The following is a 13,817-nucleotide window of genomic DNA, read 5'->3' as shown; positions in this document are numbered from 1 at the left end:
TTGAAAATGACGTCATCCCGATCGATCGGGACATCTCTAACAGGAGGTCACCCAAAACCAACAGGAAGTGACCTATAAGTGCCCCAAAACCAACAGGAGATGACTCAAAATCAACAGGAAGCGACCAATGAACAGTAAGTGACCCAGAAATGCCCTAAAATGAACATGAAATGATCTGAAATGTACAGGACATGACCCACTATCAACAATAAGTAACCTGTAAATGCCCCAAAACCAATCGGAGTTGACCCCAAATCAACATGAAGCGACCAATGAACAGGAAGTGACCCAGAAACGCCTTAAAATCAACAGAAAGTGCCCCAAAAACCAACAGGAGGTGACCCAAAATCAGCAGGAAGCGACCAATGAACTTAAAGTGACCCGAAAATGGACTAATCCAGTCTACATGAAATAATCCAAAATCAACAGGAATTGATCCAAAAATAACACATTGCCTGCCATTGAAAACAACAAACATGCAATGAACTTAAATTGGCAGATCTGGCTGATGTTTCAGTGCCATTGACGGCGCTAGACGTCCAATCAATTTGGCTTGGGAGGGGCGAATGAACTATTGCTATCAGTACTCGTAGAATAAGTAGTAATGGGATTTGTACTAGTTGTTATTATGGTTCATATGATCCCGAGAAGTGGTGTGATTGACGGTGATGTCAGGAGTATGCCATTGGACGGTTTGGCATCACCTGACATTCGCCGTCCTATAACAAGATTGGCTCGGCTACCGCCTGAACACTCGTGGTCCGACGTGGTCCTCTTCAGGTGAGCCGAGCGCCTCATCGTCTTTGTTTTCCGATTCTCTCCAGAAATGGCAGTCTTTCAACAGTGTAGGACCTTCTAGTATTACCATCCCTGTATTAATTTTATTTTCTTGGCTATTCTGTAGGAATCTCTGATGTTCTGTAATAATTGGATGTTCTAGGTCACATTAGGACGCAGAGTTTCGTCGAAGTTTTCGGGCAGAAAACAGCACCTAGGATTGGTCACATGCAAACCATGAGGTAAAATGATAGAAGAGCCATCATACTGAGGATGTTGACGACCTTGCTGAGAAATCCATCACATGCTGGTTTCTGTTCCAGCAAAAACAGTACTAAAACACAAGAAATCCAGAAAGGATCTGCTGGATTTGTTGCGTTTGGTGCTGGTTTTGCAATTTAAGAAACCAACAAATGCTGGATCCTGTAATCCAGAGGTGGATTCTGGTGGATTTGTTGTGTTTTGGTACTGGTTTTGCTGGGTCGGAACCAATCATATGATGTCGCCTGTTACCCAGCGAATTCTGCTAGATTTGTTGTGTTTTGGTCCTGGTATTGCTGTTGCAGAATCCAACAAATGCTGGTTCCTGTAATCCAGCAAGATTTTTTTTTTTTTTTGCTGGGTTTTCTAGTTCAGAAGCCATCATCATTTGTTGGTTTCTGTACCAGCAAAACCAGTACCAAAACACATCAAATACAGCAGGTTTTGGTCAGATTTTTGTTTTTGGAACTGGTTTTGCTATGGGATTCACTATGCAATTTCAGCAATGTTCTGTTCGATTTGTTGTGTTTTGCTACTGGTTTTGCTTATGCAGAAACCAGAATATGGTACCTACCAGTACCAAAACTTGACAATTGTTGGATGGTTTTGCTGGTGTTGTTGTTGTTTTTCTACTGGTTTTGCTCATTCCTGTACCAGTAAAACCAGGACCAACGACAAATCCACCAAGGTTCTCCTTGATTTGTTGTATTTTGGTACTGGTTTTGCTAGTTCAGAAACCATGTTATGCTGGCTTCCTCAGCAGAAATCTAGCATTTGTTGGTTTATGGTTTATCAAAACCAGTACCAAACCACAACAAAACATTAAGTTTTGCTAGAATGGTTCTGTTTTGATACTGGTTTTGCTATGGGATTTTCTATGCTATCCCAGTAAGGTTCTGTTGAATTTGTTGTGTTTTGTTCCTGGTTTTGCTGTTGCAGAATCCAACAAATGCTGGTTCCTGTAATCCAGCAAGGCTCTGATAGATTTTTTGTTTTTTTTCTACTGGGTTTTCTAGTTCAGAACCCATCATATGCTGGATTTTTCAACAGAAATCCAGCATTTGTTGGTTTCTGTACCAGCAAAGCCAGTACCAAAACACATCAAATACAGCAAGATTTGGTTAGATTTTTGTTTTTGGAACTGGTTTTGCTATGGGATTTACTATGGAATTTCAGCAATGTTCTTTTGGATTTGTTGTGTTTTGCTACTGGTTTTGCTTATGCAGAAGTCAGAATATGGTACCTACCAGTACCAAAACTTGACAATTGTTGGATGGTTTTGCTGGTGTTGTTGTTTTTTTTTCTACTGGTTTTGCTCGTTCCTGTACCAGTAAAACCAGGATCAACAACAAATCCAACAAGGTTTTCCTTGATTTGTTGTATTTTGGTACTGGTTTTGCTAGTTCAGAAACCAGCTTATGCTGGCTTCCTCAGCAGAAATCCAGCTTTTTTTAGTTTAAGGACTATCAAAACCAGTACCAAACCACAACAAATACAGCAAGTTTCTGCTGGATTGATTCTGTTTTTTTTTACTGGTTTTGCTATGGGATTATCTATGCAATTCCAGTAAGGTTCTGTTGAATTTTTTGGATTTCTTAGCAGAAATCCAGCATTTGTTGGGTTTCTGTACCATCAAAACCAGTACCAAAACACAACAAATCTCAGAAGGTTTTTGCTGGATTTGTTGTGTTATGCTACTGGTGTTGCTATTTTAGAAATCAGCATATGCTGGTACCAGAACGAACAAAACCAGTACCAACACACAACAAACCTCGAAGGGTTTTCGCTGGATTTGTTATGTTTTGCTGCAGGTTTTGCCATTTCAGAAACCAGAATATGCTGTTTCCTGTATCAACAAAGCAGTCTCAAAAACAAACTCAGTAAGGTTCTCCTGGATTTGTTGTATTTTGTTAGTTTTTTCTAGTTCTGAAACTAGCATATGATGGGTTTTTAAGCAGTGAGGAAGTGAATGGCGTTTTTTTTGTCGTCAGGTTTTCAAGAAGAAAGCGCTAATCGACGATGCTAAACTCGTCATCGTTCAGCTGGCAGAACGTCAGTTCCTACGGTCCCGTTTGGGCGGTTCCGAAAGACAGCTTCTCCAACGCGCTGTCCAAGAACATGGCGGCCATGTTGGTGTGGCTGGCCCTTAGTGTCATCAACGGCAGTATGGTGCACACCTTCCTCAGGCACAGGTGCGGCTTTCTTACGTGTCCAAGCGTTGATCACTTACGTTTTATCTATTTATTTATTTTTTGCGTCGACAGCGTGTTCTACGACAATCCGCGTTACATCATGTTCATCGCCATGGTGATCAACGACGCGCTTCAGCTGAGTCTGGTGACGGCACTCTACGTGCTGAGTTACATCTTCCGCAAGATCCACGCCTCCGTCTGCTGCCTGCTGGTGAGAAGACATGCTAACGTAACGCCGAGGGTCACTTTCTGCAGAAATTCGGTCACTTTCTGTTCATTTCTAGGTATTTGCAGTTCTCTTAAGTGTTGAAGTCGTTGGCTGCCATCGACACCCCTAGATGTCCAATCCAGTTCGACTGGGAGGACCGAATGAACCTTCGTCGAGTCGACCCTCCCAGTCAAAATTGATAGGACATCTAGAACCGTCCATGACACGGAATGATGAGCAGTTTAAATGAATTGACGTCTATTGTTGACAATGGCAGGCATTGGGTTAGGTTTCAGCAGGGAGCCCTAAGCAAAGAAATGCAAAGGAGCCCATATTTTTTGGCTCATCATTTCGTCACAGTGTACTGTGAAACCCATACATGCAATCCAACCCATACATCCATATTTTGTATATTAATCAGATTTTGTTGCACTGCATACTTCAAACTTCTCACCCCAAATGATTGTCAGTACTTACAGTAGATAGTGCCAAACCTTTTTCTAAAAGAGGAAAGAAAGAAGTTAAGGAAGAACTTTTATTTTTTTAAGCTTGTAATCAACTATCAAAACTCACAAAAGTCAAATAAAGCAAACTGCAGTAAACAAAATAGAATATAAATTAAACAATTGCCTGATTGGGGGCCCCCTAGTTGTCAGGAGCCCTAAGCAGCTGCATAGTCTGCGTATAGGCAGGGTCGGCCCTGGGTTTCAGGGTACCTAACCAAATTCGAACCTTGGGTTTAGGGTAACTCGCCTAACTCTAACCTACTCTAACCTAACTCTAACCTAAACCCTAACCAAAATGAACTCATTTTGATCACTTACTTGTTCATTTTATTGTACTAAAGGTCAATTCTTATTGATTTCGGGTCAGTTGTATATTTATAATGATTCCTGTTGATTTTATGGTATTTCCAGGTCACTCCTGTTGATTTTGAGTCACTTTCTGTATATAGTGGGCCATATTTTGGGTTCATTTCCTGAAGATTTTGTATCAATTTCTGCTGACTTTATGGTATTCCCAGGTCGCTACATGTTTGTTTTGGGTCACTTCTTATTGGCTTCCTGTATGTTATGGGGCACACCAAGGTCACTTCCTGTAGATTTTCTTTCAATTTCTGTTGGTTTTATGGAATGTCCAGGTGGCTACCTGTTCATTGGTCATTTGCTGTTTTTTTGGGGGCATACCCTGGTCACTTCTTATTGATTTCGTATCACTCCCTGTTAGTTTTGGAGGACTTAAGACGTCATGATTCATTTGTTATATTTTTTAATTCATTGTATAATGTCTTCCGTTCTTCATATCAAGTCTTCCATCGTCAGATCGTTTGTTTGTATATTCACGTTTTGTGTTGTTCAGCTGAGGGCATGATGTTCTTAGATCTTTTCTTTCCTTGGTAAGATCATGTGGGCGGTGCTGACGACTCGTTCCACGCCGCTGATTCTGGCGGGGATGTCAGTGGAGCGTTACCTGGCCATCTGCTTCCCACTGCACTACGGGCAGATGTGCACAGTGCGGCGCACATTGCTGCTGATCGCCGCCATCTTGACGCTGACCGCCACGCCGCCTGTCACCGACTTGCTGGTCAGCGTTATGCGGGAGCCGCCCGGTTTTTTCCAGGCCGCCATCTTCTGCGACCACGCACTGCTCTTCCGCCACCGCGCTATCTATATCAAGAACTTCGTCTTCGATGGCGTCTACTTGTCCTTCGTGGTCCTCACCCTGGTCTTCACCTACTGCAAGATCATGATGACGGCCCGCGCCGCCGCCTCCGCTGGGCTAGCCTCCGTCACCCGGGCCCGCAACACCGTCATGCTGCACGGCCTGCAGGTGGCGCCTCTACCACTTTGTCTTTTGGTGCTTGTGTGTCTTTTCTTTGCTGTGTCTTGAAGAACTCCATCTATTCTAATTGTTACTTACACTGGGGCAAATAAGTATTTAGTTAACCACCAATTGTGCAAGTTCTCCTACTTGAAAAGATTAGAGAGGCCTGTAATTGTCCACATGGGTAAACCTCAACCGTGAGAGACAGAATGTGAAAAAAAAAACAGAAAATCACATTGTTTGATTTTTAAAGAATTTATTTCCAAATTAGAGTGGAAAATAAGTATTTGGTCACCTACAAACAAGCAAGATTTCTGGTTGTCAAAGAGGTCTAACGTCTTCTAACAAGGTCTATCCAGGCTCCACTCGTTACCTGTATTAATGGCACCTGTTTTAACTCATTATCGGTATAAAAGACACCTGTCCACAACTCAGTCAGTCACACTCCAAACTCCATTTTGGCCAAGACCAAAGAGCTGTCAAAGGACACCAGAGACAAAATTGTAGACCTGCACCAGGCTGTGAAGACTGAATCTGCACTTGGTAAAACGCTTGGTGTAAAGAAATCAACTGTGGGAGCAATTAGTAGAAAATGGAAGACATACAAGACCACTGATAATCTCCCTCAATCTGGGGCTCCATGCAAGATCTCACCCCATGGCGTCAAAATGATAACAAGAACGGTGAGCAAAAATCCCAGAACCACACGGGGGGGACCTATTGAATGATCTACAGAGAGCTGGGACCAGAGTAACAAAGGCTACTATCAGTAACACAATGGGCTGCCAGGGACTCAAATCCTGCACTGCCAGGCGTGTCCCCCTGCTGAAGCCAGTAAACGTCCAGGCCCGTCTGCGGTTCACTAGAGAGCATTTGGATGAACTAGAAGAGGACTGGGAGAATGTGTTATGGTCAGATGAAACAGAAATAGAACTTTTTGGTAAAAACACAGGTTCTCGTGTTTGGAGGAGAAAGAATGCTGAATTGCATCCAAAGAACACCATACCCACTGTGAAGCATGGGGGTGGAAACATCATGCTTTTGGGGCTGTTTTTCTGCAAAGGTACCAGGACGACTGATCTGTGTAAAGGAAAAAATGAGTGGGGCCATGTATCGAGAGATTTTGAGTGAAAATCTCCTTCCAACAGCAAGGGCATTGAAGATGAGACGTGGCTGGGTCTTTCAGCATGACAATTATCCCAAACACACAGCCAGGGCAACAAAGGAGTGGCTTCGTAAGAAGCATTTCAAGGTCCTGGAGTGGCCTAGCCAGTCTCCAGATCGCAACCCCATAGAAAATCTGTGGAAGGAGTTGAAAGTCGGTGTTGCCCAACGACAGCCCCAAAACATCACTGCTCTAGAGGAGATCTGCATGGAGGAATGGGCCAAAATACCAGCGACAGTGTGTGAAAAGTTTGTGAAGAGTTGCAGAAAACGTTTGGCCTCCGTTATTGCCAAGAAAGGGTACATAACAAAGCATTGAGATGAACTTTTAGTATTGACCAAATACTTATTTTCCACCATGATTTGCAAAAAATTCTTTAAAAATCAAACAATGTGGTTTTCTGCCCCCCCCCCCACACACACACACACACACACATTCTGTCTCTCATGGTTGAGGTTTAACCATGTTGACAATTACAGGCCTCTCTAATCTTTTCAAGTGGGAGAACTTGCACAATTAATGGTTGACTAAATACTTATTTGCCCCACTGTAATTTAAGATATTTCGTACAAGACGGTCATACTCTTGTCCCAACAATTAAACCAAAGACCGGCTAATCCCGTTAACGGAAGTGAGTTCAATCTGACCTGGCTCTACTCACATGAGTACTTTCTACTGAATTCCTTCTAGCGTACTTCGCTTCTATTGTCTTTTCGGGTCAATTACTCAAAACCATGTTTCTTGCTTGTTTTGCTGTTGTTTGCGATTGCATTTTGTCGAGTGATTTCCTCAATACCAAGACCGAGACGTGACCCAGACTTGCGCGACATCAGGAATCACTGAGATGAAGTCAAGATCAAGACGTTTGGGGGTCAAAACCAAAAGAATTAGTCCAACACTAAGACATTATGAAGACTGGGGTAGAGTCAGGAACCAGAGTTTAAGTCGGGATTAAAAGGTTTTTGAAGAGTCAAGATCAAGACTCTTGTAAATCAAGACCAAGACAGAAACATGACTAAGACTTTCCTGGAATCAGGAATCATTTAGATTTGGTCAAACTCAAGAAATTTGGGGTCATGACTAAGACCAATACTAAGTACAAGACAAGATCAAGTCCGAAACTTGACTGAGACTCTCCCTGAATCAGGAATCACTTGGTTTAAGTGAAAATCAAGACTTTTGAGAGTCAAGAAGACCAAAAGAATAAAAACTGGGCCAACACCAAGACCTGATCAAGACTTGCCAAGTCAGCTTTTTTCTGAATAATTGTTATAATTGAAATTAGTTAATTTGTAGTTGACATCCAATTCATTTGAGATTTGAGGGTTGGTCTCCTAGTGATAAACTCATAGTAATTGACGGCATGCCCCCCTGCCAAAATGACCTCTGGGCGGCCATGTTGGTAGGGGCAACCTTCCCCATCAAAGTCAGTGCATTGACATGCAAAAGTAGCCCAAACTATCTTATCTCTCAACCCATTTCTGTTGTTGTTGTGTTTGATTCATCGTGTATTTCAGTTGCTGCTGTGCATGCTGGCCTTCGTCGTTCCGTCGCTACAGGCGGCGCTCATCTCGCTCTTCCCGCGCCTGAGTCTGGAGATCCGCTACATCTTCTTCCTGCTGGTCTACATCATCCCGCGCTTCCTCAGCCCCGTCATCTACGGCTTCCGCGACAAACTCTTCCGCAAGTACTGGACGCGTTACATGGCCTGCCAGAAACGGGTTGGCGCTCGCGTTGCTCACATTTCCTGAATGCCAGTGATGGGATATATTCCAGTTCATATTTTATATTTTAGTAAAAAAGTTGGAATATGAAGTTTTAAATCTCTCGTTGTGCTCTGTACGATGACATTATGACAATAAAGGCTGTCTATTCTATTCTATTCTATTCTATTCTATTCTATTCTATTCTATTCTATATTCATCAACTTTCATCGCAGACTACAGATATCAGACAATCTTCACAGTTTTTCCACATTATTAATTAAAAATAAGTCTAAAAATACAGATTTAGAAAAATAATGAAAATTCAAAAGAATGTTTTGTCTATTTTTTAATTAAAAATCAAATTTTAAAAAATTTGAAATAAAGAAAATATTTTGTATTTTCATTTTTTTCAATTGAAAAAAAATTGAAGAATTGAAAATATTTTTTCTTGCATTTTTATTACTTAAAAGGTATTTTATAAAATATCATAGTTACACTTTTTTTTTCAAATGAAATATGAACCATACATTTGCTATTAATTTTCATTTAAAAAGAGAACATGTACTGTTTTTAAAAGAAAGCACATTTGCTGTTTATTCATTTTTGTTTGTTTACGTAAGAATATATTTTTTAAAACGAACACTTAGTTTTTCCCCCTTTTTTTCTTTCTTTCCTTTTAATTACAACAACAACAAAAAGTAATGATACATAGAGAATATTTATTCTTGAGAGGTTCCAAAAATAATCTTTGGACCATTACGAGGTCTCGAATGTCTCGAAACTATTTCTCGATTGTCACCATTTATTTGAATTATTCTGTAAAAATGATAATAATATTGACTATATTTATTTTTTTCAATAATTTAAACTTTCATTTCAACATGTACAGTATGTAGCTTATTTAATTCATATACATGTCAACGTTTTTAATCAAATCATCCCAAAAAGTCATAAGATGAAATAAAATATATAGGGCTGTCAAACGATTAAAGTTTTTAATTGAGTTAATCACAGCTTAAAAATTAATTAATCGTAATTAATCGCAATTCAAACCATGTATAAAATATGCCATGTTTTTTAGTAAATTATTGTTGGAATGGAAAGATAAGACACAAGACGGATATATACATTCAACATACTGTACATAAGTACTGTATTTGTTTATTATAACAATAAATCAACAAGATGGCATTAACATTAACATTCTGTTAAAGCGATCCATGGATAGAGAGACTTGTAGTTCTTAAAAGATAAATGTAAGTACAGGTTATAGAAATATTATATTAAAACCCCTCTTAATGTTTTCGTTTTCATAAAATTTGTAAAATTTTCAATCAAAAAATAAACTAATAGCTCCCCATTGTTGATGTCAATAATTACACAATGCTCATGGTGCTGAACCCATAAAATCAGTAGCACCCAAGCGCCAGCAGAGGGCAACAAAACTCCAAAAAACAAGTAAGAAGTGCATATGACCCTGTGCTGTCATTTTAATCTGTTTGAGCGGGGCATGTGCGTTAATTGCGTCAAATATTTTAACGTTAATAATTTTTTAAAAAATTAATTACCGCCCGTTAACGCGATAATTTTGATAGCCCTAATAATATACACTTTAAATACGTACAACCAGGGGTGAAAGTGGGCCAGAACGGTCAGGAACGCAGTTCCGGTATAAGATTCAGGGCTGGAACACTGTTCCTGTATACGGTGCCTTGATTCCGAAAATGTGACGGCAACTGTCAAAATGCTATTTAAAAAAAAAAAATACAAAGCTGCCACACGTGCATTTCATCTCCGAGAAGAAAACAATCTACCAACATCAGATTTACATACACAAGTATGTAATAAAATAAAAGCATAATAAAATGCTTGTGTAGCGTAATCCGTTTCCACCGATATTAATTATTTATTTTATTCCACGGATGGCATGGAGGTTTCCCCAGCTGCTGCAGTTATCTGAGTCTGACGATGACGAGTCACATCAATGTGCAAATGCACGCAGCAAAGCAAAACGCCTGGACTCATTTATCCGTTCATTTAGCTGACATACTGACATGTGATCACCCGAGATAGTTACTGTAGCTCTGATTGGTTCAAATGTGCATGTTTTCTGGAATAGCAAAAAAAAAAAAAATGCAACAGAAAATGGATCAAATCTTTATGAGCAAGCAAAGAGTTAAGAAGGCTTATTTATCACATATAGTTTTATTTGCATCTTAGCTGTCAATGTGCACTTTGGACTTACAGTATATTTGTTCATTTATGTTAGGCTACTTTTTCATTTCCTTATGATTTAAAAAAAGTCATTGTTTGCCTGATCTTCAAAATATATTCCATTTCACTCTGCATAATATAAGTAATTTGTACTTATTTTTCTTAATGTATGTTACTTATATCTTTATTATTTAAAAAAAACACAACAAAAAGTAAATGTTTACATTATCTTCCAATGTTCTTAAGTAGTTAAAATTGAGATTTGGCATTTTGTATGTGAGGAAATGAGGGAAAATAAAAATTAGGAGATGGAGGTTGGGGTTATAATTGTTTTTGTTAACTTTTATTTTGCAAATCATTGAAAAAAATACAATTTTGAATGAGAATCAGTTTTTGTATGTTATAGAAATAACTGACCAAAACAGTTTTCTTTGCATTTCAGTAGTTTTGACCCCCCAAAAATAAAGAAAATAATTTTTTTTTAAATTCTTGCTCCTTCACGTCGGGGAGTTCCGGCAAGAAATTCTAACCACTTATTTTCATCAACAAGTGCTCCTCTACTGGAAGATGATTTTCAAACATAATTTTTCTCCGCATAATACATCTATATGGAACAACCGGTATATTCAGTGGAAAAGGAAATCAATTTATTTAGAAGAGTGGGATACAAAAGGAGTTTGGGCAATCGCTCATATTATGGATGAAAATGGAAATGTACTACAGTATGAGGAGTTTTGCATAAAATTTAATGTTAACTGTTCGATTAGGCAATTTAATAGGATAACAAAAACCGTTCCTTCTCCTTTGATTTCGATGGTCAGGGAAGGTATTTTGCACTCTGATGTCTCCCTGAGACAGCTCCGCATACATGGTGTTGATTTAATTGATATTAAATGCAATAAGTTTATAAGGATGCTTTTGTGTCAGGAATTGTTTCCCGGTCCAACAAAAAGACATGTTTTTCTGAGGGACTTCAACAAGGCGGAGATTAAGGACTTCAGGACGAAATATCTTTCATTTCCGATTCCGCCAAAATGTAAAGAAGTACAATTTGAGATCCTAAATGCAATTTATCCCACTAATGACTTTATGAGACTTAAATTTAATTTTCAGACAAATTGTTGTGTGTTTAGTGAAAATGACATTGAGGATATTGATCATTTGTTTTTTCATTGTGACCTAGTGCAGTTGTTCTGGAAGGATATGCGGAGCTGGCTTCAGTCCAAACAAATTGATCTTTCGATGTGGTGAGTTGAGTCTATCAAGTTTGGTGTGTCTGGCATAAATAAGGATTTGGTTTTTGTTGTTAATGTGATTTTACTACTTGGAAAATTCTTCATTCACAAATGCAGGTATTTTAAAACAAGACCTTGTTTTAAACATTGGATAAATGAGTTTCATATATGGTATAGATCTCTGAAATTGATCAAGCAGCAAAAAGCTCTCCATTTGGTTGCATTGTTTGAGAAAGTTAATAATTCTTTGTAAAGCTCTGTGTTCGAGTATGTGTGTGTGTGTGTGCGTGTGATGTGTGTGTAAGTTGTGTAGTGACGCGTGTGTATGAATACAAACATGGCAAACAAGTAGAAATGTATATATTATGATGAAGAGTGTTATTTGTGGTTTCTTGGTAGATTGTCGAACATGTGTGAGCCCGTTTTAGTTTGTAAATGTGTATAAATGTGTAAATAATAAAATTTAAAAAAAAATTTAAAAAAACATTCTAACCACTTTCACACCTGCGTACATGTTCAGGTACATTGGATCTAAAAATCCATGTAAGTAGGCGCCTTTCCGTTAGGGGCGGTGTGGTAACGTTTCAAGCGTTCTCTGCCTTTAGCAACACGAAGAAGAAAAGCTCCGCGTCTCTGAAGCAGCTCATTTTCTTTCCGTTTCTGTACGTGAAGGTCCAACAAGGTGAGTCCAACATGACAGCTTCGTGTCCACTCCAACTCTCCGAAGTCAACCTTTGAAATAATTTGACGTATTTCCCCGCCGTGGGAGTGTTTGTGTTTTGTTGTTTTTGTGCTGCTTTTTGCCTCCTTGCCGGCTGACCGTCAGGTTAGCCGGCTAGCCGGCTAATTCGTGTAGCTATCTCCTTGTCGATCTTAATACAAACTATTTTATCCTATTTATATTCAATTGACTTACAAATAATTAGGCCGTCAAGGTTGTAGCTGCCCAAACGTCGCATAATTATGGCAAAAGCTGTTTTAATTGTCATATTACTAATGAGGCGAGCAGTTTTGACTTAAGTATTGGTTGCTTTAAAACAATATTTGATTGCAGTATTATTGAAGCAGTTATTTGGTTTTGCACTACCATAGGTCACCAGAAAGAAAGGAAAAATCTGATTTTTCACTACTATTGAAAGCAATGGAGAATATTTTTGCATCTTCTTGTTCACTCATTTGCTGCCATTAACGTTAATAGACGTCAAATCCATTTGGAGTGGGAGGGTTGGCAACAAATCAACGTTTTTTCAATTCAATGTCAACCCTCCCACTTCAAACACATCAATGTCAAATCATCTGATTTCCTTAGTGGGTGCCTTTGATGTTAATAGATGTTGAAGTTGGAGGTTCTACAGCGAATGAACTAATATTTATGTTTTTTTTTTTGGTAGAGATTGCGGACAATGTCGCTACCCAAGCCGGTGCTGAGAGGTCTTCTGGCAAAACGGCTGCGCTTTCACCTGCCCATTGCTTTTGGGCTGTCCATCCTGGTAGCCGTCGCCTTCAAGGTGACACGTCCGAGTCCTCTTAAAACTTTCTGTGGAAATTCTATAAATCTGAGGGTTGGCTGTTTTTGTGTTTAGTACACTGTGACGGAACCTCGCAAGAAAGCATACGCAGACTTCTACAAACAGTATGATGCTGTTAAGGAGTTCAACGCCATGCGGGAAGCCGGAGTCTTCCATAGCGTGCGGCCCATCGGAGAGCAGCCCGCTGAAGAGTAAAACCCGGTAGGCGCTCGCACGAAAAACAAAAGTTACCGATTTAATACATTTGCTATTCGTAAATATTTGTTTTTTCTTGTAGTTCCGTTTCCTGCCGCTCATTCCCGCTGTGAAGATGTTATTGCACCAATATTTGGATGATATCTACGTCAAATAAATGTTCATGGAGACACTTGCTGTTGCTTTTATTCATATAGCATTTCTATTAGTTTTTTGCTCCTTGGCTGCCATTGACTGTTAAATAGATTTGCTTAAACTCCTTGATGCCTGAATTTGCAAATAACAAATATACATCAAAAAGCACAGAAGAAATATAGAATAAGTACAATAAAATGATATGCATTAATTGAAAAACAATTCAACATAAAATGGGAATTACAGAATCTAAAAAATCGAAACTACTTTAAAAAGTACAGATAAATGGAAGGAAATTGAAAGTTATTTCAGAATTAAAGAAAAAACAAAAATTTAAAGTATGAAACTAAAATATCATTTTTGGGTGGGGGAATAA

General features: G+C 39.1%; 2 protein-coding genes across 2 annotated transcripts; both read left to right on the top strand.

Annotated features, from left to right (window-relative positions):
- The first annotated feature begins 3,057 nt into the window (after positions 1-3,057).
- Positions 3,058-12,421, top strand: LOC130922081 (odorant receptor 131-2-like). The gene is made up of 6 exons (XM_057846595.1): positions 3,058-3,230; positions 3,303-3,441; positions 4,840-5,268; positions 7,945-8,148; positions 12,188-12,264; positions 12,409-12,421. The coding sequence occupies exons 1-6, from the start codon at positions 3,058-3,060 to the stop codon at positions 12,419-12,421; spliced, it is 1,035 nt and encodes a 344-aa protein (XP_057702578.1).
- LOC130922048 (cytochrome c oxidase subunit 6C-1) lies at positions 12,156-13,478 on the top strand. Its single transcript, XM_057846539.1, has 4 exons — positions 12,156-12,264; positions 12,974-13,090; positions 13,166-13,312; positions 13,389-13,478. Exons 2-3 carry the CDS (start codon positions 12,986-12,988, stop codon positions 13,304-13,306), a joined length of 246 nt encoding a protein of 81 aa, XP_057702522.1. The 5' UTR covers positions 12,156-12,264; positions 12,974-12,985; the 3' UTR covers positions 13,307-13,312; positions 13,389-13,478.
- Positions 13,479-13,817: the final 339 nt, after the last annotated feature.

Source organism: Corythoichthys intestinalis, chromosome 9, assembly GCF_030265065.1.
Source record: "Corythoichthys intestinalis isolate RoL2023-P3 chromosome 9, ASM3026506v1, whole genome shotgun sequence".
Classification (NCBI taxonomy): Eukaryota; Metazoa; Chordata; class Actinopteri; order Syngnathiformes; family Syngnathidae; genus Corythoichthys; species Corythoichthys intestinalis.
The sequence above is the reverse complement of the archived record's forward strand: the minus strand, read 5'-3'. Positions and strand labels throughout refer to the sequence as shown.